Here is a 20551-nt window from a genome sequence, read left to right as displayed (position 1 = left end):
ACTCCACTTAATTGGGAATGCATATGCTACTGCACTTCATTGGGAACGCATCTTGAGCGCGCATGAATGGGAGATAGTGGCAGGTTCCAGCTGGTTTGTCATTGTTGATGAAGTTATCTCAAAAAAATCCCACGGATGCTACATTTTTTTCTACCTCGTCTCTTGGCCGTGGAGAGATTTATTTCATCTACATACTGCCCAGCTGCCGTTCCAGTTGGTCACCATCACACGCATCCCCCTAAACCTCACTCCCATCCGGGTCACGGCACCAATGTAACCACCTGGTGTTTGACTAACCACATGGCTCAGCCCTGCGCCTGCCTGGACTTGAACCCTCAATGGCACCACCGCATGCTCACAAGAGGGCTAATGCCCAAGGAGGCTAATGCCCATGAATGCTAATGCCCATGGATGCTAATGCTGTTAGGTCTGGGTTAGCCCATGATAGAAGAACCTTTCAACAATTGCGTAACAAAGTTGTAAAAGAACTTAGAAAATCAAAAGCAATTTTTTTATCAACATTATGAAGGACTCCAAAGGAAATAGCAGGCAAACTTGGAAAAACATTAATATGATCCTTAAAAAGGATCATAATAGGAACAGAGATAAGGGGCTTGAGCTACAAGTACAGGGCACATTAACACAAGATAAAGTCAAAATCTGTTCTGAGTTTAATACTTATTTCATTAATTCTGTGCAAGATTTAGCAAAAGGATTTGGACCTAGAGAGAAGTGCATCACTCCACCAAATGACAATCTCCCACTTTTTAACATATCTGAGGTCACAGAATCCATAGGCCACCTTAAGATCTCAAAGGCTAAAGATGTTTTTGATTGTGACTGTGCATTTGTGAAGAAGTATAAATATATCCTCTCCACTCCAATAACACATCTGGTTAACCTGTCTTTTAATCATAGTTTTTTTGCTATGGCCTGGAAAACAGCAGCAATAACTCCTGTTTACAAGGCTGGTGATGTAACTGATGTTACCAACTACAGACCTATCAGTATACTCCCTGTCATTTCTAAAGTGAGTGAAAGGATAATGTGTGACCAGTTGATGGACCATTTAAATCAGGCCATTCTCCACTGCACCCTATGCAATTTGGTTTTAGAAAGAACCACTCAACTGAGACAGCAAACTGTTACTTTATTGAGCAAATTAAATCCAGCCTTGATAATGGGGGTGTTGTTGGTGCTGTTTTCCTTGATTTCAGAAAAGCTTTTGACACCGTAAATCATAATGTTCTGTTGTCAAAGTTATCTAAGTTTAATTTTTCCACTAAAGCTCTGACATGGATAGAGTCTTATTTAGATTCAAGGAAGCAGTGCACCAGAATTAATGATGTATGCTCTTCCTTTGCCAACAGTTCCATTGGAGTCCCACAGGGATCAATTTTAGGACCAATTTTATTTAGTTTATATATTAATGTCAATATCCAAATGTATGCGGACGATACAGTAATCTATACACATGCCAAAAATATAGAACAAGCTGCTTTAAAACTTACTGCAGTCCTAAATAAAGTGTCAGATTGGCTAACTAGTAGCTGCCTGACTCTCAATGTAAGTAAAACTGTTGCTATGTATGTCTCTAAAAAGGGAAATGCACAGCAACAACCTGACATCTTGGTCAAAGGAGAGGTGATCAAAATTGTTGACCACTTTAAATATCTGGGCATAATCATTGATTCCAATTTAAATTTCAGAAAGCATATTAAGAAGATATCTAGAAATGTTAGAGCGAGTTTGATTACTTTTAGACATATTAGACATCAATTACCCTTACATGCTGCTAAACTGTTTATGCACTCAATGATTTTCTGCCATTTGTCTTACTGTGCTACAAGCTGGTCCCAGGCAGGTGTGACCACTCTGAAACCCTTGTACTCTCTATACAAACAGGCTGTGAAAGTGCTTGATAAAAAAACAAGAAATTATCACCACTGTACTATTATAAAAAAAACATAGCCTGTTAACATTTGACAGTTTTATTTGGTTCTCTGACATGTGCCTGAAGTACAAATTGACCCATGATCTTGCATCACCACCACTTAAGCAATGTGTGTCATTCTGTAGAGACAATGTTAGGGCATCTAGGGCTGCAATGAGAGGAGACTGTTACACTACATTCAAAAAGACCACTTTTGGCCAATTAGCATTTTCATATCAAGCAATTAGAAAATGGAACTCAATCCCACTCCATATCAGAGACTCTAAGTTTTAAAAGTTTAAAAAGTCTTTGAAGACATGGCTGAAGGACAATCAAGCTTGTGATCATTGATCTTTGTTTTTCACTTAGTTTTTCTTCTATTTGTAATGTTTATCTTGTTGTCTTTTCATGTCTGTGTTTGTTTATGTTTTTACTCTGCTTGAACATCCTGCCCAGGGACTACAGGTGCAAATTAGCTATTTAGCTAGCCCTGGTATAGAAGCTATTCTATGCATGGTCCCTGTCAAACAAAACTAATAAACTAAACTAAACTAATGCCCATGGAGGCTAATGCCCATGAATGCTAATACCCATGAATGCTAATGCCCATGGATGCGAGCATGTCTTACTAGCATGTCTGAAGGAGTTGGGGTGAAGGTTTACTTACCGTACACTATCTGAGTTGATATGTTGCATGGTGTTGTTATGGTAACATGGACAGCTGCTTAGGCTGTTGACATGGGTGAGCTCAGATGGCTATTACACAGATATCACTGATAAGATTATTTATTAAATTCCTTAAATTCACACACGTTATACATTATAGACCTCTAATCTGATTAGAAGACCATTGTAAGTCAATTTAAACCCCTGATGCTAAGGACGCAGCCTGGGTGAACCCAGACAAACTTGTCAGAAAATCTGAATTTGCTTTGTAGAATATTTGCAAAACAGCAGGATCCATTGCTAGACCCTAGACAGCTGCCTAAAGCTAACATGACTGGACTCATGGATGGCTTTTACACTCACACTGATATCCGATGGGGATAGAGGCTAGTTTATTTACAAGGTATATTAAATTCATTCAATTCAACTGAAATACATTTACACATTACGGGGTTCTTGCCTGACTTGTAACTGTAGGTAAATAATAATAACAACATGTTCGGCCTTTGAACTCTAGTGCTGGAGATGAGCTTTGTTTTGATGGCCTTTTTAGCGGCTGGACAGTAGACAATAGCGTGACCATTTGTTGTCTTACATTATGCAATTGTCCTCTCCAATCACAATGTTTAATGCTATTAATGGTGTGTAAAAAGCTCATGTTGACACACACACACACACACACACACAAGAGTCTGGCCGGGGGTCACCCCAGTGGGCAGTAGGAGAGAAGCTAAAGTAATGTATAGCATTTGTGAATGTCAACTCTGCTGGTCACACGTGAAGGCTCAGACAGCATAACTGTTTTAATTCGTCTCTCTGCAGACGCCTTTCTTACAGGCCTCACAGTGAGAAGACTCGTGCGGTCCCTCAGACCAGTCGAGAGGTCGAAACCGCTTGCGGTTGCCTGTTTTTTCCTTGTAACACCTGATGCGGATCTTCTCCACCAGCTTCTCCAGCATCACCCCGATGTTTTCTGAGTCGAACTGGGGCTCCTCCATCTCGGTTTCCTCGCACGTTTTGCATTCCTGTCGGAAGCGACGCGCTTTGACTGTCCCACTCTTTGCCCCCCTCTGATAGTGGAACTCAAACACAACCAGCACTCTGCTGGAGCCCCACGTTCTGTTGCAGGCCGAGCATCTGAACCTGGAAGTACAGAGAGAGGAACTCACAAGACAGGCAGCCTTTAGGATGAGCCTGAGGAACTCACAAGACAGGCAGCCTTTAGGATGAGCCTGAGGATGATTCTGTCACAGAATACAGGCAGCCTTTAGGATGAGCCTGAGGAACTCACAAGACAGGCAGCCTTTAGGATGAGCCTGAGGATGATTCTGTCACAGAATACAATAGCAAGGACCATGCCATACACTATTTATTTTTTATAACATTCCCTGTGTAGCTTTTGTAAAGATTGATAGTTTTTTTGAAAAAATGCCCGGGCTCATTTCTCTCATGATGTTCTTGAACCCTACAGGCAAAAAAGGCTGATTTTGTGATGGACTTTTATTTAGATATGAAATTTTACAGATATAATTAGCCTCACTCTGATTGGCTGACATCTTTAGGAATCTTCCAGGTACCAGGTGTATCACTAGACTGCTGATTGCTATGGCTTTATCTTATTGATTCAGATTGCTATGGCTTCATCCTATTGATTCAGATCGCTATGGCCTGTCCAATGTTAACAGGGTTCTGATGTAGAAACTGTGCTTCACTAATTGGCCCATGTTCTGTGATAACTTCCCCTAGTCACATGTCTTATTTCTTATACCAACATATCTTATTTCAAAGCCAACAAGAAAAACTGGTTTCTTTTGGCATGACACCTTTAATCATGATTTACATTCAAATGTCTTACCCTACTGCACCTTTAAAATACAGCACATTAAACAAAAGTTACATAACATTCATAATATCCCTGCTGAAAAAACAGCTAGAAACCAGCTTATGCTGGTAGCTGGTTTTAGCTGGTCTTTGCTGGTTTTCTTCCAGCTCTTGCTGGTCTTTGCTTTGGTTGGGCCACCAGCTGGATATGCTGGCGTGACCATCTGAGGAAGCTGGTCATGCTGGTGTGACCAGCCTGTCTTGTGGGATACAGCTGGTGCAAGATTGTCAAGCTGGTCATGCTGGTTTGCTAGAATGACCAACATAAGCTGGCATGGCCAGTTAAACCAGCACTATAGACCAGCAACACCAGCTAAAATGACCAGCTTGAGGTGGTACGACAAGCAAAACCAGCTGAATTACCATCATAAGCTGGGAAAACCAGCTGAAGGTATGTTTTTTGCAAGAGTTTTGCTGGTCTAGCAGGTCAACCATCATAGGGTGGTCAAACAAGCTGGTTAACAAGCTGGTCAACCAACAAAACCACCTTTAGCTGGTCAGGCTGGTTTTTTCAACAGGGATGTGATATTGGCATAATACTACTACTACTACTACTACCACTGATAACAACAACAATAAAAATAATAACAATATGTCTTACTTTGCAAAAGCTCCCCGGATGTATTGAAACCATTCTCCAGCTGGTTTGTGTGGCACTATGGAGTCATCAAACATGATTGTCCAGTTGTGCCCATGCAGCTTCACAGCCTTCTGCTCAAACATCCTTTCCCACTTCTGAAGGGACATCGTTCCTTTTCAACAGAGTGGTAGGTTATAAAATCTTTTACAAATAACCTAGTATAATATAATATCTGTCACTGAGCAAAGAGTATGTGGTCACACCACTGGGGAGCTGCATCTGAAATGAAACTGAAGGAAATGAAACCTGTTAGACTGATGTGTTTACTTTCTATTTCCTGCTCTGGGGTTTGTTTCTTGAAAAGACACAACAGTCTATACCACCATTTTTTACAGCTTATCAGCACACTTGTCTTTGCAGCACTTCACTTTTTAAAATGTGACCATCTGCCACTGACAGATAAGATATGAGCAAATTCACCAACCACTTAAGACTGAATCATTATTTTGTGCCTGAAATCACTTTCATCTTTTTTTTGGCTGGTGCTAATTTCCATCCCTGCTTTGGCAGGCAAATTCAAGCACTCCCAGAACCTTACAATGGGGGCAGTGGCTGTCCCATGCAGATCAGGAGAACCTGGACACCAGGGGCGCAGGAGACATCATTTAAAGTGAGGGGGACCAAATTGTGAGAAAAAAAAAACAAGATAGTGAAATCAGGCTTCTAGATATCGTACCGCCACTGCTGACCCACTGTTGACCATCATCATATTTTAAATTTGCCAAAATGTTAGAGAAAAAACTATGCAGTTTTGGCAATTCCTTAGCTGTTTTCTCGCTTTTTGCTTCTTTTCGCAGGCTCTGTCATGACGAATGTCTGAGAAACTCCATCGCTACCTTGTTCTAGCCGGGGCCTGGCTTGTATGTGTTTTAAAAGCAATTTGTTACACTCGTTAAACTTCCTGAAACTAAGGCCGCCAGCCCGCAAGGGTGGTTTTTCCACTCACGCGCTAGGGGTAAGTGAGATGGCCACTATTCAACCCGAAAAAGTCATATAACCATTCCAATGACTCCGAAGCTGTTAAGTTAAAGTTAATTAAGCTACAAAACCTGCATAGTTCCCCTTTAAGATAATAACATTGATTGGTTTTAAAGTACTTTTTGATCAAAATTTTTTTTTCTTTTAAATGGCTTTACAAGTTACCTGAACACATGGTAAAGAGCACATTTCAATTAATAGATAATTACAATAATTTGCAACGTACTTTACCCGTATAATCAACTATTACTATCTCAAAAATATCTAAATACTTTGCATTGATTAATATATAAATATGTAAAATGTCTGTCAAATATTAAAACAAACATAATATGGCTACATTACTTCAGACAAAAAATCTAACTATCTCTTTCATTTAGACTAAATAATTTCCCCATTTAAAAAAAGGCTATAGCCATGCTGTCATGATATATAAGTAAAGTAAAGTATACTTTATTGTCCCCAAGGGGAAATTTGTCTTGGGCTTCACGATCACTGCATCACACATACACAGCTCATACATAGGCAATTAAAAAACAACAGTTACACATACAGCTCCACACCACCACAGTTACAAAAAAAAAAAAAAACTCAGTCAGAGCTGCACACTGGATAACATATAGGTAGCCAGCTACCTATCATTGGGCATCTTTATGGCAGTTGGGATAAAGGAGTTTTTGTATTTATTTAATCTGCAGTTTAGTACTCTAAAGCGTCTACCTGAGGGTAGGAGGGCAAACTCCTCGTACAGGATGTGTGTGGGGTCTTCTACAATTTTCAGTGCCTCCCTGAGGACTGACTTTTCATAGAGTGCCTGCATGTAGCCCTGGTCTGGATGACCTACAATCTTCAGGGCAGTTTTGACCAGACGCCCCAACTTGGACTTTAACTGAACTGTCAGATTGCCATACCAGGTCTGCATGCCATACAGTATCACGCTCTCTAAGATCATCTGTGACAGGCACAAGTAAGATAGCTAAATGTCCAGCTTGTTTAGGACCCCCTATCTGTATCTGATATCTGTAAATAATAAAATCAGATGATGAAGGCTATAGTAGCTAAGATAAAGTTGGGTAGCTCAAGAACTTACATCAATGTGTTGTGTCTTAACTCCCACCACTTTTATGACACTATAAATGCTGTTCTGTTGACCTTTAGTTTTGTTGCTACTGTGCTTGAAGGACAGGCCAATTATGAATTCTGGTGGTAGGTTTAGAACAAACTCAGCACATTTTAATCATATCGCAATAATATCGATAACCATGATCATTTTGGTCATGATATCAACATTTCAAATTGTCCTTTTCCCTGGGCCTGCAAGTTGTTAAACCTCCACCAATATCCCCCCCCCACCCCCCCGCCGCTAGGCCTTACTTTTGCAGCATTTTACAGATAACAGATAGATAGATTGTGAGGAGGATCTTCCCCCTCCTCACTGCCACGCTGTGAACTCTTGATAGAGTAGCGTTTTGCGAGGTTTCTCGCAGCAGGTACCCTTGTTACGTTGCGCAAGCAAAGCGCAACGCGGATTTCGGATTCACATTCATATTTACGCACACTCGCATACACTCACACACATACACGTACGAAACACACCAGGACTTTGATGGACAATGTAATGCTTGTGGACAATGTTTGTATGTTTGCTGGGAACTTGGGCAACATGCCAGGACTGGGGAAAAGTTTGTGGACTTGTAGGGGGGAAGCAGGGGAATGTTTGTCCGGGCGGCGCCATTGCAACAGCCTCGCATTTTTGACGTTTTCACGCACAGAGCTCCGCGACAGTAAAACACACTACTTTATAATTTCTCCCTTCTGCCACAAAGTAATTTACATACCATCTTTGACACGTAGTGAGGGCCCCACTGCCATGTCTCATTTTCCACACATTTTCCACCGTTAATTTCCCCATAGCCGCGAACACAAGCATACCCAACTTACCTGTCTGCCGCTTCAAGCTCAACTGCCCATGCGAAGCGCACTCGCTGGGAGTGGAGGGGTTTTCTCTCCAGCCTCGGAGCTGTGGGAGCGTGCATTGTGAACATTGGGGGGGGGGGGGATGGCGTGCATTTAGCCATGATATGAATGTTTATTCCCTTGTTGTTATGTTGTTATGAATGTATATTGGTGGTGGATAATCGCGATTATGTATATTTTGATTTAGAGGGATTTATTGTTTGTGTAAATACTTTTGTGTGATATACTTACCTGTACGGGGGAAATGGGGTGAGCCACTTGGCTCTGATTGATGTCAATTTGGAAGGGAGGGGTTTCCTTGTTAAAAAGGGAGCCTCATTTCTGTTTGGGAGAGCAATGGGGTAAGAGCTAAATGCTGATGTGCTGTAAGTACAAGGATCTGCTGACTTGTGTTTTTTTTTACTGGCTAAAAGATATAGTTGTTTTTGCTTGTGCCAAACAGGAAGCTACACGCTAATAGCTAACAGCCCAGTATTTTTTTGGACATTGACTTAATTTGCATCTTTGGTTATTTTTGGATTATTTTGGGATTACATTTGGCATTTCACCCCGTGTGGGTATTTATGGAACTGCACCTTTTGTAAGAATAAACCACAGCCTATGTTTGCACATCTTGCCTCGTGAGCCTCCTTCCACCTCCAAGTGTCCAGCCTTGCCTCACCCGAACCCAGGGTACCGCTAGCCCTTTCACATTTGGTGTCAGAAGTGTTGGGTGTTACGCCTTTTTAGAGAGGCTGGACAAGAGAGGCGGAAGACGTCGGGCAGACTGCCGAGGCGGAGGGAGCCGCAGGGTGAGCCGTGTCAGTGCCTGGCTGAGGATGGAGGGCCAGAGACTGACCCGTGACCTGGCTGGCGTGGAGGAGCTGTCCCCGGATGAGGGTGCAGAGGCCCTGACCACCGTGGGTGCAGCGTCTCAGCCAGAGGCATCGGAGATCGGGCTCCTGCGTCAACTGCTGGAGAGGGCTCTGCAGTCACAGGAGAAAGAGGCCTTCAAGCAGGAGAGGCGTTGGCAGAGTGTCCAGCTGCAGCTGAACCAGCTGAGGGAGGATGTGGAAGTGGACCGCAGACCATCACCAACGCCACGCCAAGACCCACAACCGGTAGTTCCAGCACCAGCTCCACTGGCCCCAACACCGACAGTTCCAGCAGTTCCAGGCCCTACCCCTGCACCAGCGCCCGCTCACCCGGGAGCACCAGCAGCACCAATGACGTGGACCAGAAGTGCCATTCCCAAGCTCGAGGACAGCGATGACATCGAGCAGTTCCTCACAACCTTCGAGCGCCTGGCCACGGCATATCGCTGGCCAAGGGAGGACTGGGCCGTGTTTCTGGTGCCCTACCTCTCCGGGAAAGCTCGTTGTGCCTATGTGGCAATGGACATGGACCAAGCGACGGACTACAATCGGGTGAAGGAGGCCATACTTCTGAAGTACGAGATCAGCGAGGTCTACCGGAGGCGCTTCCGGGAGCCTGATGTATGACCAGAAGAGACCCCCCGCGAGCTATACAACCGCCTCAAAGACCTGTTCCAAAAGTGGATTAGACCGTCTGGGAAGACGGTTGAAGAAGTGTCTGAGGTGCTCATCTTGGAACAGCTCCTTCGCACCCTGGCACCAGACATCCGCATCTGGGTGAAGGAGCGAAACCCCCAGGATGGCCAGGGAGCAGCAGACTTGGTGGAGAACTACATGGCGGCTCGTCGGGGAGTGAAGAACTTCCGTCAGGAAGCCTACACACGTCCAGCGCCGCGGGGTAAGTCTGAGGGGTTTGGTTATGGGGGTGGTCCAAAGACAGCTGTGCCCAGAACGATGCCTTTCCCTAGCTATGCCCCAGCCCAAAGCCCAAGCCCCAGCCCAAAGCCCCAGCCTCAGTTCAAGTCCAAATCTGACTCTGCACAAAGATCTGATGGCCCCATAGTGTGTTATTACTGTAAACAAGAAGGTCACATTAAGTATGACTGTCCCAATAGGAAGCCCAAATGGGTCAGTGACGTTTTAGATTTTCAAAACATCAAAAAAATAAAAATATAACAGCAAGTCAATTTCAAAATTTTTTGAATACTATAAGATGTTAACTTTTTGATTTAGTATGTGCCCACTGAAAAAAATGTAATTGTTTGTCTTTTTATTGCAATTAATTGTATTTACACCATAAAAATGTCATTCGGTAAAACAGATTGTTTGCCATATATATTAAAATCAGCATTAATGACCCAATCACAAATAATCCATAATGCAGATGTTGATTGATACTGAATTCATGGCTAGCCAAAAATATCCATATTATTAAAGCACTTATATAATATTTTGTCTTCTAAGGATAAAGCGCGCAATCCGTCAACATTTTTTTAACATTATTCCTATAAAAAGTAAAAAATGGAGCCAAATTATGTAAAACTTCATATTATATAACCATTCATACAGTAATTGTGTTATGTATTTGAATTATCACATTATGTTATACATTTTGTATTTAATTTTGAATAATTCCACTGTTTTACCATATGACGTATGACTTTGATTCAGTTTCCTACTTAATTTTTGAACCTGTGCACTGATGTAGGCTAATTCTGCATCTAGAGGGGTTCAAGAATGAGGAATGTGACTGTTTATTTTTATATCATAACTTGCATTATCATTTGTTTGCAAAGTTGTAAATTGTAAAATCTCCCTAACAATTGTCATTTGTTGCTCACATTTCCTAATCAGAGACTTGAATCAGTTATGGGATACTGCTTAGCAATGCAAAAGATACAAAGGCTTCTTAAGTGAACCTTTTATTGAGGAAAAAATACTGAATACCAGTTTTTGTCAACATACAGAAGAACAATATTATCAACACATAGCCTATTATCTTGCAAAAGATCAGAATAGAAGAACAATAATGTTGTTATCTTCCAGAACAAGCACATCTCATGGCATTTCATTTCTGATATTAAAATGTTAAAATATTTCAGGATTGCATACTGTATCACAATGCATTTGAGAATTTATAAAACTGATTCTGTGGCTTTTAATTTTAAAAAGATCCATTGCTACACCTGACAATTTGGACCAGGACTGCTTTTCTTTAGAACATTTGAATCCATCTTGAACACTAAACCACTGAGGGATTCCCCACACCCACAGTCTCAACCCAAAGACAAAACAACTGAAGGATGGGTTAGTGCTGTTTGTTTTTCAAACAGAAAGGAATTTGTCCCAGTCCTCATCTGACAATTTTGAGCTTCGACTTGTTGATGGCTCTGGTTCAGAGATGATTGCTTTGATATCTGATTGAAAGTAAAAGAGAACATCTGGGATTTGGGGCCATACAAAGTTATTCTTTGTCCCAATCTGCTGCATGCAGGACACCTCGACTTCTTCACCAACAACCTTCTGGACCTGCCCCACGAAAGGCTTTTTGTCATAGGACAGGATCACCATCTTCCCAGCAATCTCTTGCTCTTTTGTTGTGAGTGTGGATGCAGCTTTTCCAGAATTAAAATCAAGGATGGAGGGTGAGTCACATCCACAGGGAGATCCCAACCGGCGGCAAAAACAGGACACCTCCCTGTGAACAATTTTTCCAGGGGTGTCTGCGGTGATCTGGTGAATCCCCAAGGTGCCTTTAACAACTGGTAAGGCATCAGGCACTGCCTCATCCACTCGAGTGATGTCATCTTCTGATACCCACTGGAACTTCACATTTGAGTTGGATTTTTCCAGAAAGGAAAATAGTTCTTGTGGGTGCTGGATTTCTCCTCCTTGCAGTACAAATGCATCTGCACTTCTTTTAATGGACCCACCAACACCATCTGGTGCTCCCTTTCCATGGGACTTCTCTGAGAAGTTCCATGTGATTTCCTGAATGCCACGAAGGAAGGGCAAGGTGCACATGAGGTAGAAGTTTTTTCTGTTCCTATATTGGGTCAGTGGGCCATCACTCATGAAGTGTACAGTAGTAATTGTTTTGTTGGATAAGAGGTCATCCAACACCGGCTTCAGATGTGCCCATACTGCCCGTTCATCATGCCTGAGGGAGTCGGAAATGGTGGCATAAGCTTGGGACATTCCAGATGTGTAGACCATGCATGTGTGTATAGTTGCTTGTTTTCGACTACCCCCATAATGAAAAGACTGAACCTCAACATTCAACTTGCAGGCATAATTCTCCGAAAAGTCCATGTGGACTACAGCCTCATGGTCTTGGAGGCTGTTTTTGAGGGCTCTACACTGTTCCACTTGATATATCCATATGTATTGGTGCTTTGCCAGTGCATCGAGTTTTTCATTAAAGCTTTTCAGGAGATCCTCCCATTTTCCTGTCAAAGCTCTCTTCACAAATAATGAATAATGTATGTAGATGTAGCAGTAACATTATAATAGTAGAAATAATAATATAGGGCAATTCCACGGAAAATGGACTTTTTGTCACATCCATAACGCCAGTGACATGCCTTGGCATTTGTATGATGTGAATGAAAGCATTCATTTGTTGTGCATTTTTTCTCATTTACATTCTTCAGCCAAAAATAGCAAAAGCTCAAATTTCATGTAATCATTCACATCATACCATACCATCACATTTTACTGGCGTTATGGATGTTACCAAAAATGTAATTTTCCATGGAATTGCCCTATAGATATATGCAGTGTATTAACAGAATATAATAAAACAGAATAAATATGGATATTCAATATGACAAATATATAACAGATATGTACATAACATACAGCTATGTGCAGTGTGGAAACAGTGTCATTGTAGTGCAGAAACAACATTATAAGAGTAGTAAGAATAAGTCTATGTGCAGGATGAATAGTATAAAGATCAGTGGAATAACTATGTATAAATGTAATTACAGTAGGCCTATGTACATTTGTAAATAAATAGAAAACTATGGGTGAGAGGGATAAATTAATTTTATTTAATCATAAAAGTAAATTGCATTCAATTAAATTGCAATTAAAAAACGCAAAAAGTACAACCAAAGCTGAGCTTGATCAACTAGAACGTCTAAAGAACCAGAACTTGAGTGTAGTTTTTTGCTGGGTCCCAGGCCATGTTGGTCTGAGGGGAAATGAGAAAGCGGACAGTGCTGCTAAGCAAGCCCTCAATGAAGAAGTCACAGAATGTCAAATCCCTGCCCCAGACCTTAAACCTATACTGAACTCTTACATCACAGATAAGTGGCAATCTGAATGGGATTAATGTACCAACAAGCAAGGAATGTGAATTTTGGCACGTTTTCATGATCCACTGGGTCGTTATGGGCCACACAAAATACGGTGTTGCTAAAATTACTCCTATTGTGGCTATTAGAGACATGCGTTCATGAGTATCCAGCTACATTCAATGAGTTAAGTAAAATACATTCACACACACACAAAAAACATCACTAATGTTGTGGACATTCCTTTATTCTGAGATACATTAATAGGCTCTCAAAACAATCCCAAACAGACATAAGGTCTTTATAGAGCAAATCCATATCAGATTATTTGTGAAATAAACCAGTAAAACAGAATTAGGGGATGGAATATATAACATTCACACTCATAGCTCATATTTCTAAAATAAATCAGTGAAAAAGTATCCTGACAAACAAGCAGCATTTTAATGCCTTAGTCATATTTCATAATTTCCAATTTTTCTCTAGGTTACCTGATAGCCCAGTTTGAGAGGTGCAAGACGCGTAACATTATTTATTTTTGCAGCCAATCACTGCTGTTGTTTTATTTTATTGATTTGATTTTAGTCATAGAAGCTAAATTCAAAGGCAGGCCACAGGTAAAAGCCAACGAACCGCATTCACCCCGCAAGGCAATAGTTGAATAGAGCTTTTGAGGTATTGCCACTGCTCCAACACTGAAAGGCACTGTTAGAATGCTTGGATCAAGCCAGGTTCAGCATAACGTATGTCACTGTCTGCTCACATTGGTGACCGGACCAGGGCAAGCACACTTTCGCAGTTCCCGCCGGAAATGCAGTCTAGTTAGTCATTACTGCCCATCACCTTAGCTCCCTGATAGCAAAGGTTCATGGGTAATTCCTCAGGACAGTCAACATATTTCGTTACCAATACAGTCTTCACCACAGCAATATAATATCAGTATTTTAATTAGGACATCTTCACAAATTGATCACAAAATTGATCAAATTGATCATAAAAATCATAAAGATCAAAAAAAAAATGTTAAAAACTGAACTGGACATTCTTCATGATGGGGGCCGTGCCCATGGCTGTGCCAGCTGGTAGCATGCATGCAGATAGCATTAAATGTAGCTACTAGGGAACATAGGACCCGGGGGAACATAGGGATGACCCTGGGATGGAGGGGGCACCAAAATGTAGCCAAAAAATAGGAGTAGCTTCACTTCAAACTGCTTTTCACCCTCCCTAGACTAGCTTTACTTCAAACTGCTTTTCACCCTCCCTAGAGAACGTTTACGATGTCAAAATGCATCAACAGCATGTTACATGCAAAGATGATCTTCGGGTCCTCTCAACCTCCACTATGCAGCACATCTACTTAAACGTAATGCTACTCCACTTAATTGGGAACGTATATGCTACTCCACTTAATTGGGAACGCATCTTGAGCGTAATGCTACTCCACTTCATTGGGGACGCATCTTGAGCGTAATGCTACTCCACTTCATTGGGAACGCATCTTGAGCGTAATGCTACTCCACTTAATTGGGAATGCATATGCTACTGCACTTCATTGGGAACGCATCTTGAGCGCGCATGAATGGGAGATAGTGGCAGGTTCCAGCTGGTTTGTCATTGTTGATGAAGTTATCTCAAAAAAATCCCACGGATGCTACATTTTTTTCTACCTCGTCTCTTGGCCGTGGAGAGATTTATTTCATCTACATACTGCCCAGCTGCCGTTCCAGTTGGTCACCATCACACGCATCCCCCTAAACCTCACTCCCATCCGGGTCACGGCACCAATGTAACCACCTGGTGTTTGACTAACCACATGGCTCAGCCCTGCGCCTGCCTGGACTTGAACCCTCAATGGCACCACCGCATGCTCACAAGAGGGCTAATGCCCAAGGAGGCTAATGCCTATGAATGCTAATGCCCATGGATGCTAATGCTGTTAGGTCTGGGTTAGCCCATGATAGAAGAACCTTTCAACAATTGCGTAACAAAGTTGTAAAAGAACTTAGAAAATCAAAAGCAATTTTTTTATCAACATTATGAAGGACTCCAAAGGAAATAGCAGGCAAACTTGGAAAAACATTAATATGATCCTTAAAAAGGATCATAATAGGAACAGAGATAAGGGGCTTGAGCTACAAGTACAGGGCACATTAACACAAGATAAAGTCAAAATCTGTTCTGAGTTTAATACTTATTTCATTAATTCTGTGCAAGATTTAGCAAAAGGATTTGGACCTAGAGAGAAGTGCATCACTCCACCAAATGACAATCTCCCACTTTTTAACATATCTGAGGTCACAGAATCCATAGGCCACCTTAAGATCTCAAAGGCTAAAGATGTTTTTGATTGTGACTGTGCATTTGTGAAGAAGTATAAATATATCCTCTCCACTCCAATAACACATCTGGTTAACCTGTCTTTTAATCATAGTTTTTTTGCTATGGCCTGGAAAACAGCAGCAATAACTCCTGTTTACAAGGCTGGTGATGTAACTGATGTTACCAACTACAGACCTATCAGTATACTCCCTGTCATTTCTAAAGTGAGTGAAAGGATAATGTGTGACCAGTTGATGGACCATTTAAATCAGGCCATTCTCCACTGCACCCTATGCAATTTGGTTTTAGAAAGAACCACTCAACTGAGACAGCAAACTGTTACTTTATTGAGCAAATTAAATCCAGCCTTGATAATGGGGGTGTTGTTGGTGCTGTTTTCCTTGATTTCAGAAAAGCTTTTGACACCGTAAATCATAATGTTCTGTTGTCAAAGTTATCTAAGTTTAATTTTTCCACTAAAGCTCTGACATGGATAGAGTCTTATTTAGATTCAAGGAAGCAGTGCACCAGAATTAATGATGTATGCTCTTCCTTTGCCAACAGTTCCATTGGAGTCCCACAGGGATCAATTTTAGGACCAATTTTATTTAGTTTATATATTAATGTCAATATCCAAATGTATGCGGACGATACAGTAATCTATACACATGCCAAAAATATAGAACAAGCTGCTTTAAAACTTACTGCAGTCCTAAATAAAGTGTCAGATTGGCTAACTAGTAGCTGCCTGACTCTCAATGTAAGTAAAACTGTTGCTATGTATGTCTCTAAAAAGGGAAATGCACAGCAACAACCTGACATCTTGGTCAAAGGAGAGGTGATCAAAATTGTTGACCACTTTAAATATCTGGGCATAATCATTGATTCCAATTTAAATTTCAGAAAGCATATTAAGAAGATATCTAGAAATGTTAGAGCGAGTTTGATTACTTTTAGACATATTAGACATCAATTACCCTTACATGCTGCTAAACTGTTTATGCACTCAATGATTTTCTGCCATTTGTCTTACTGTGCTACAAGCTGGTCCCAGGCAGGTGTGACCACTCTGAAACCCTTGTACTCTCTATACAAACAGGCTGTGAAAGTGCTTGATAAAAAAACAAGAAATTATCACCACTGTACTATTATAAAAAAAACATAGCCTGTTAACATTTGACAGTTTTATTTGGTTCTCTGACATGTGCCTGAAGTACAAATTGACCCATGATCTTGCATCACCACCACTTAAGCAATGTGTGTCATTCTGTAGAGACAATGTTAGGGCATCTAGGGCTGCAATGAGAGGAGACTGTTACACTACATTCAAAAAGACCACTTTTGGCCAATTAGCATTTTCATATCAAGCAATTAGAAAATGGAACTCAATCCCACTCCATATCAGAGACTCTAAGTTTTAAAAGTTTAAAAAGTCTTTGAAGACATGGCTGAAGGACAATCAAGCTTGTGATCATTGATCTTTGTTTTTCACTTAGTTTTTCTTCTATTTGTAATGTTTATCTTGTTGTCTTTTCATGTCTGTGTTTGTTTATGTTTTTACTCTGCTTGAACATCCTGCCCAGGGACTACAGGTGCAAATTAGCTATTTAGCTAGCCCTGGTATAGAAGCTATTCTATGCATGGTCCCTGTCAAACAAAACTAATAAACTAAACTAAACTAATGCCCATGGAGGCTAATGCCCATGAATGCTAATACCCATGAATGCTAATGCCCATGGATGCGAGCATGTCTTACTAGCATGTCTGAAGGAGTTGGGGTGAAGGTTTACTTACCGTACACTATCTGAGTTGATATGTTGCATGGTGTTGTTATGGTAACATGGACAGCTGCTTAGGCTGTTGACATGGGTGAGCTCAGATGGCTATTACACAGATATCACTGATAAGATTATTTATTAAATTCCTTAAATTCACACACGTTATACATTATAGACCTCTAATCTGATTAGAAGACCATTGTAAGTCAATTTAAACCCCTGATGCTAAGGACGCAGCCTGGGTGAACCCAGACAAACTTGTCAGAAAATCTGAATTTGCTTTGTAGAATATTTGCAAAACAGCAGGATCCATTGCTAGACCCTAGACAGCTGCCTAAAGCTAACATGACTGGACTCATGGATGGCTTTTACACTCACACTGATATCCGATGGGGATAGAGGCTAGTTTATTTACAAGGTATATTAAATTCATTCAATTCAACTGAAATACATTTACACATTACGGGGTTCTTGCCTGACTTGTAACTGTAGGTAAATAATAATAACAACATGTTCGGCCTTTGAACTCTAGTGCTGGAGATGAGCTTTGTTTTGATGGCCTTTTTAGCGGCTGGACAGTAGACAATAGCGTGACCATTTGTTGTCTTACATTATGCAATTGTCCTCTCCAATCACAATGTTTAATGCTATTAATGGTGTGTAAAAAGCTCATGTTGACACACACACACACACACACACACAAGAGTCTGGCCGGGGGTCACCCCAGTGGGCAGTAGGAGAGAAGCTAAAGTAATGTATAGCATTTGTGAATGTCAACTCTGCTGGTCACACGTGAAGGCTCAGACAGCATAACTGTTTTAATTCGTCTCTCTGCAGACGCCTTTCTTACAGGCCTCACAGTGAGAAGACTCGTGCGGTCCCTCAGACCAGTCGAGAGGTCGAAACCGCTTGCGGTTGCCTGTTTTTTCCTTGTAACACCTGATGCGGATCTTCTCCACCAGCTTCTCCAGCATCACCCCGATGTTTTCTGAGTCGAACTGGGGCTCCTCCATCTCGGTTTCCTCGCACGTTTTGCATTCCTGTCGGAAGCGACGCGCTTTGACTGTCCCACTCTTTGCCCCCCTCTGATAGTGGAACTCAAACACAACCAGCACTCTGCTGGAGCCCCACGTTCTGTTGCAGGCCGAGCATCTGAACCTGGAAGTACAGAGAGAGGAACTCACAAGACAGGCAGCCTTTAGGATGAGCCTGAGGAACTCACAAGACAGGCAGCCTTTAGGATGAGCCTGAGGATGATTCTGTCACAGAATACAGGCAGCCTTTAGGATGAGCCTGAGGAACTCACAAGACAGGCAGCCTTTAGGATGAGCCTGAGGATGATTCTGTCACAGAATACAATAGCAAGGACCATGCCATACACTATTCATTTTTTATAACATTCCCTGTGTAGCTTTTGTAAAGATTGATAGTTTTTTTGAAAAAATGCCCGGGCTCATTTCTCTCATGATGTTCTTGAACCCTACAGGCAAAAAAGGCTGATTTTGTGATGGACTTTTATTTAGATATGAAATTTTACAGATATAATTAGCCTCACTCTGATTGGCTGACATCTTTAGGAATCTTCCAGGTACCAGGTGTATCACTAGACTGCTGATTGCTATGGCTTTATCTTATTGATTCAGATTGCTATGGCTTCATCCTATTGATTCAGATCGCTATGGCCTGTCCAATGTTAACAGGGTTCTGATGTAGAAACTGTGCTTCACTAATTGGCCCATGTTCTGTGATAAGTTCCCCTAGTCACATGTCTTATTTCTTATACCAACATATCTTATTTCAAAGCCAACAAGAAAAACTGGTTTCTTTTGGCATGACACCTTTAATCATGATTTACATTCAAATGTCTTACCCTACTGCACCTTTAAAATACAGCACATTAAACAAAAGTTACATAACATTCATAATATCCCTGCTGAAAAAACAGCTAGAAACCAGCTTATGCTGGTAGCTGGTTTTAGCTGGTCTTTGCTGGTTTTCTTCCAGCTCTTGCTGGTCTTTGCTTTGGTTGGGCCACCAGCTGGATATGCTGGCGTGACCATCTGAGGAAGCTGGTCATGCTGGTGTGACCAGCCTGTCTTGTGGGATACAGCTGGTGCAAGATTGTCAAGCTGGTCATGCTGGTTTGCTAGAATGACCAACATAAGCTGGCATGGCCAGTTAAACCAGCACTATAGACCAGCAACACCAGCTAAAATGACCAGCTTGAGGTGGTACGACAAGCAAAACCAGCTGAATTACCATCATAAGCTGGGAAAACCAGCTGAAGGTATGTTTTTTGCAAGAGTTTTGCTGGTCTAGCAGGTCAACCATCATAGGGTGGTCAAACAAGCTGGTTAACAAGCTGGTCAACCAACAAAACCACCTTTAGCTGGTCAGGCTGGTTTTTTCAACAGGGATGTGATATTGGCATAATACTACTACTACTACTACTACCACTGATAACAACAACAATAAAAATAATAACAATATGTCTTACTTTGCAAAAGCTCCCCGGATGTATTGAAACCATTCTCCAGCTGGTTTGTGTGGCACTATGGAGTCATCAAACATGATTGTCCAGTTGTGCCCATGCAGCTTCACAGCCTTCTGCTCAAACATCCTTTCCCACTTCTGAAGGGACATCGTTCCTTTTCAACAGAGTGGTAGGTTATAAAATCTTTTACAAAGAACCTAGTATAATATAATATCTGTCACTGAGCAAAGAGTATGTGGTCACACCACTGGGGAGCTGCATCTGAAATGAAACTGAAGGAAATGAAACCTGTTAGACTGATGTGTTTACTTTCTATTTCCTGCTCTGGGGTTTGTTTCTTGAAAAGACACAACAGTCTATACCACCATTTTTTACAGCTTATCAGCACACTTGTCTTTGCAGCACTTCACTTTTTAAAATGTGACCATCTGCCACTGACAGATAAGATATGAGCAAATTCACCAACCACTTAAGACTGAATCATTATTTTGTGCCTGAAATCACTTTCATCTTTTTTTTGGCTGGTGCTAATTTCCATCCCTGCTTTGGCAGGCAAATTCAAGCACTCCCAGAACCTTACAATGGGGGCAGTGGCTGTCCCATGCAGATCAGGAGAACCTGGACACCAGGGGCGCAGGAGACATCATTTAAAGTGAGGGGGACCAAATTGTGAGAAAAAAAAAACAAGATAGTGAAATCAGGCTTCTAGATATCGTACCGCCACTGC

At 41.5% G+C, this 20551-nt stretch overlaps 2 protein-coding genes across 2 annotated transcripts; both read right to left on the bottom strand.

Moving 5' to 3' along the window:
* Positions 1-2703: 2703 nt before the first annotated feature.
* On the bottom strand, positions 2704-5263 carry LOC143117466 (receptor-transporting protein 3-like). The gene is made up of 2 exons (XM_076279210.1): positions 5082-5263; positions 2704-3742 (listed from the first exon to the last, which is right to left on the bottom strand). The coding sequence occupies exons 1-2, from the start codon at positions 5225-5227 to the stop codon at positions 3403-3405; spliced, it is 486 nt and encodes a 161-aa protein (XP_076135325.1). The 5' UTR covers positions 5228-5263; the 3' UTR covers positions 2704-3402.
* Positions 5264-17449: 12186 nt separating this feature from the next.
* LOC143117465 (receptor-transporting protein 3-like) lies at positions 17450-20163 on the bottom strand. The gene is made up of 2 exons (XM_076279209.1): positions 19828-20163; positions 17450-18488 (listed from the first exon to the last, which is right to left on the bottom strand). The coding sequence occupies exons 1-2, from the start codon at positions 19971-19973 to the stop codon at positions 18149-18151; spliced, it is 486 nt and encodes a 161-aa protein (XP_076135324.1). The 5' UTR covers positions 19974-20163; the 3' UTR covers positions 17450-18148.
* Between the last annotated feature and the right edge of the window lie 388 nt (positions 20164-20551).

Source organism: Alosa pseudoharengus, unplaced genomic scaffold (genome assembly GCF_046254945.1).
Source record: "Alosa pseudoharengus isolate Yale_2024_CS ecotype anadromous, Long Island Sound unplaced genomic scaffold, YU_APseudo_1.1 YU_APseudo_1.1_scf_11, whole genome shotgun sequence".
Taxonomy (NCBI): domain Eukaryota; kingdom Metazoa; phylum Chordata; class Actinopteri; order Clupeiformes; family Clupeidae; genus Alosa; species Alosa pseudoharengus.
Note: the sequence above shows the minus strand (reverse complement) of the source record. Positions and strands in the feature narration are given on the sequence as shown.

Bases quoted from the DNA above. Each gene is read 5' to 3' on its own strand.
- LOC143117466 (XM_076279210.1), bottom strand. From the start codon at position 5,227: ATGTCCCTTCAGAAGTGGGAAAGGATGTTTGAGCAGAAGGCTGTGAAG. The intron at 3,743-5,081 runs GTAAGACATATT...CTGTACTTCCAG, and splicing joins ATCCGGGGAGCTTTTGCAAA to GTTCAGATGCTCGGCCTGCA.
- LOC143117465 (XM_076279209.1), bottom strand. From the start codon at position 19,973: ATGTCCCTTCAGAAGTGGGAAAGGATGTTTGAGCAGAAGGCTGTGAAG. The intron at 18,489-19,827 runs GTAAGACATATT...CTGTACTTCCAG, and splicing joins ATCCGGGGAGCTTTTGCAAA to GTTCAGATGCTCGGCCTGCA.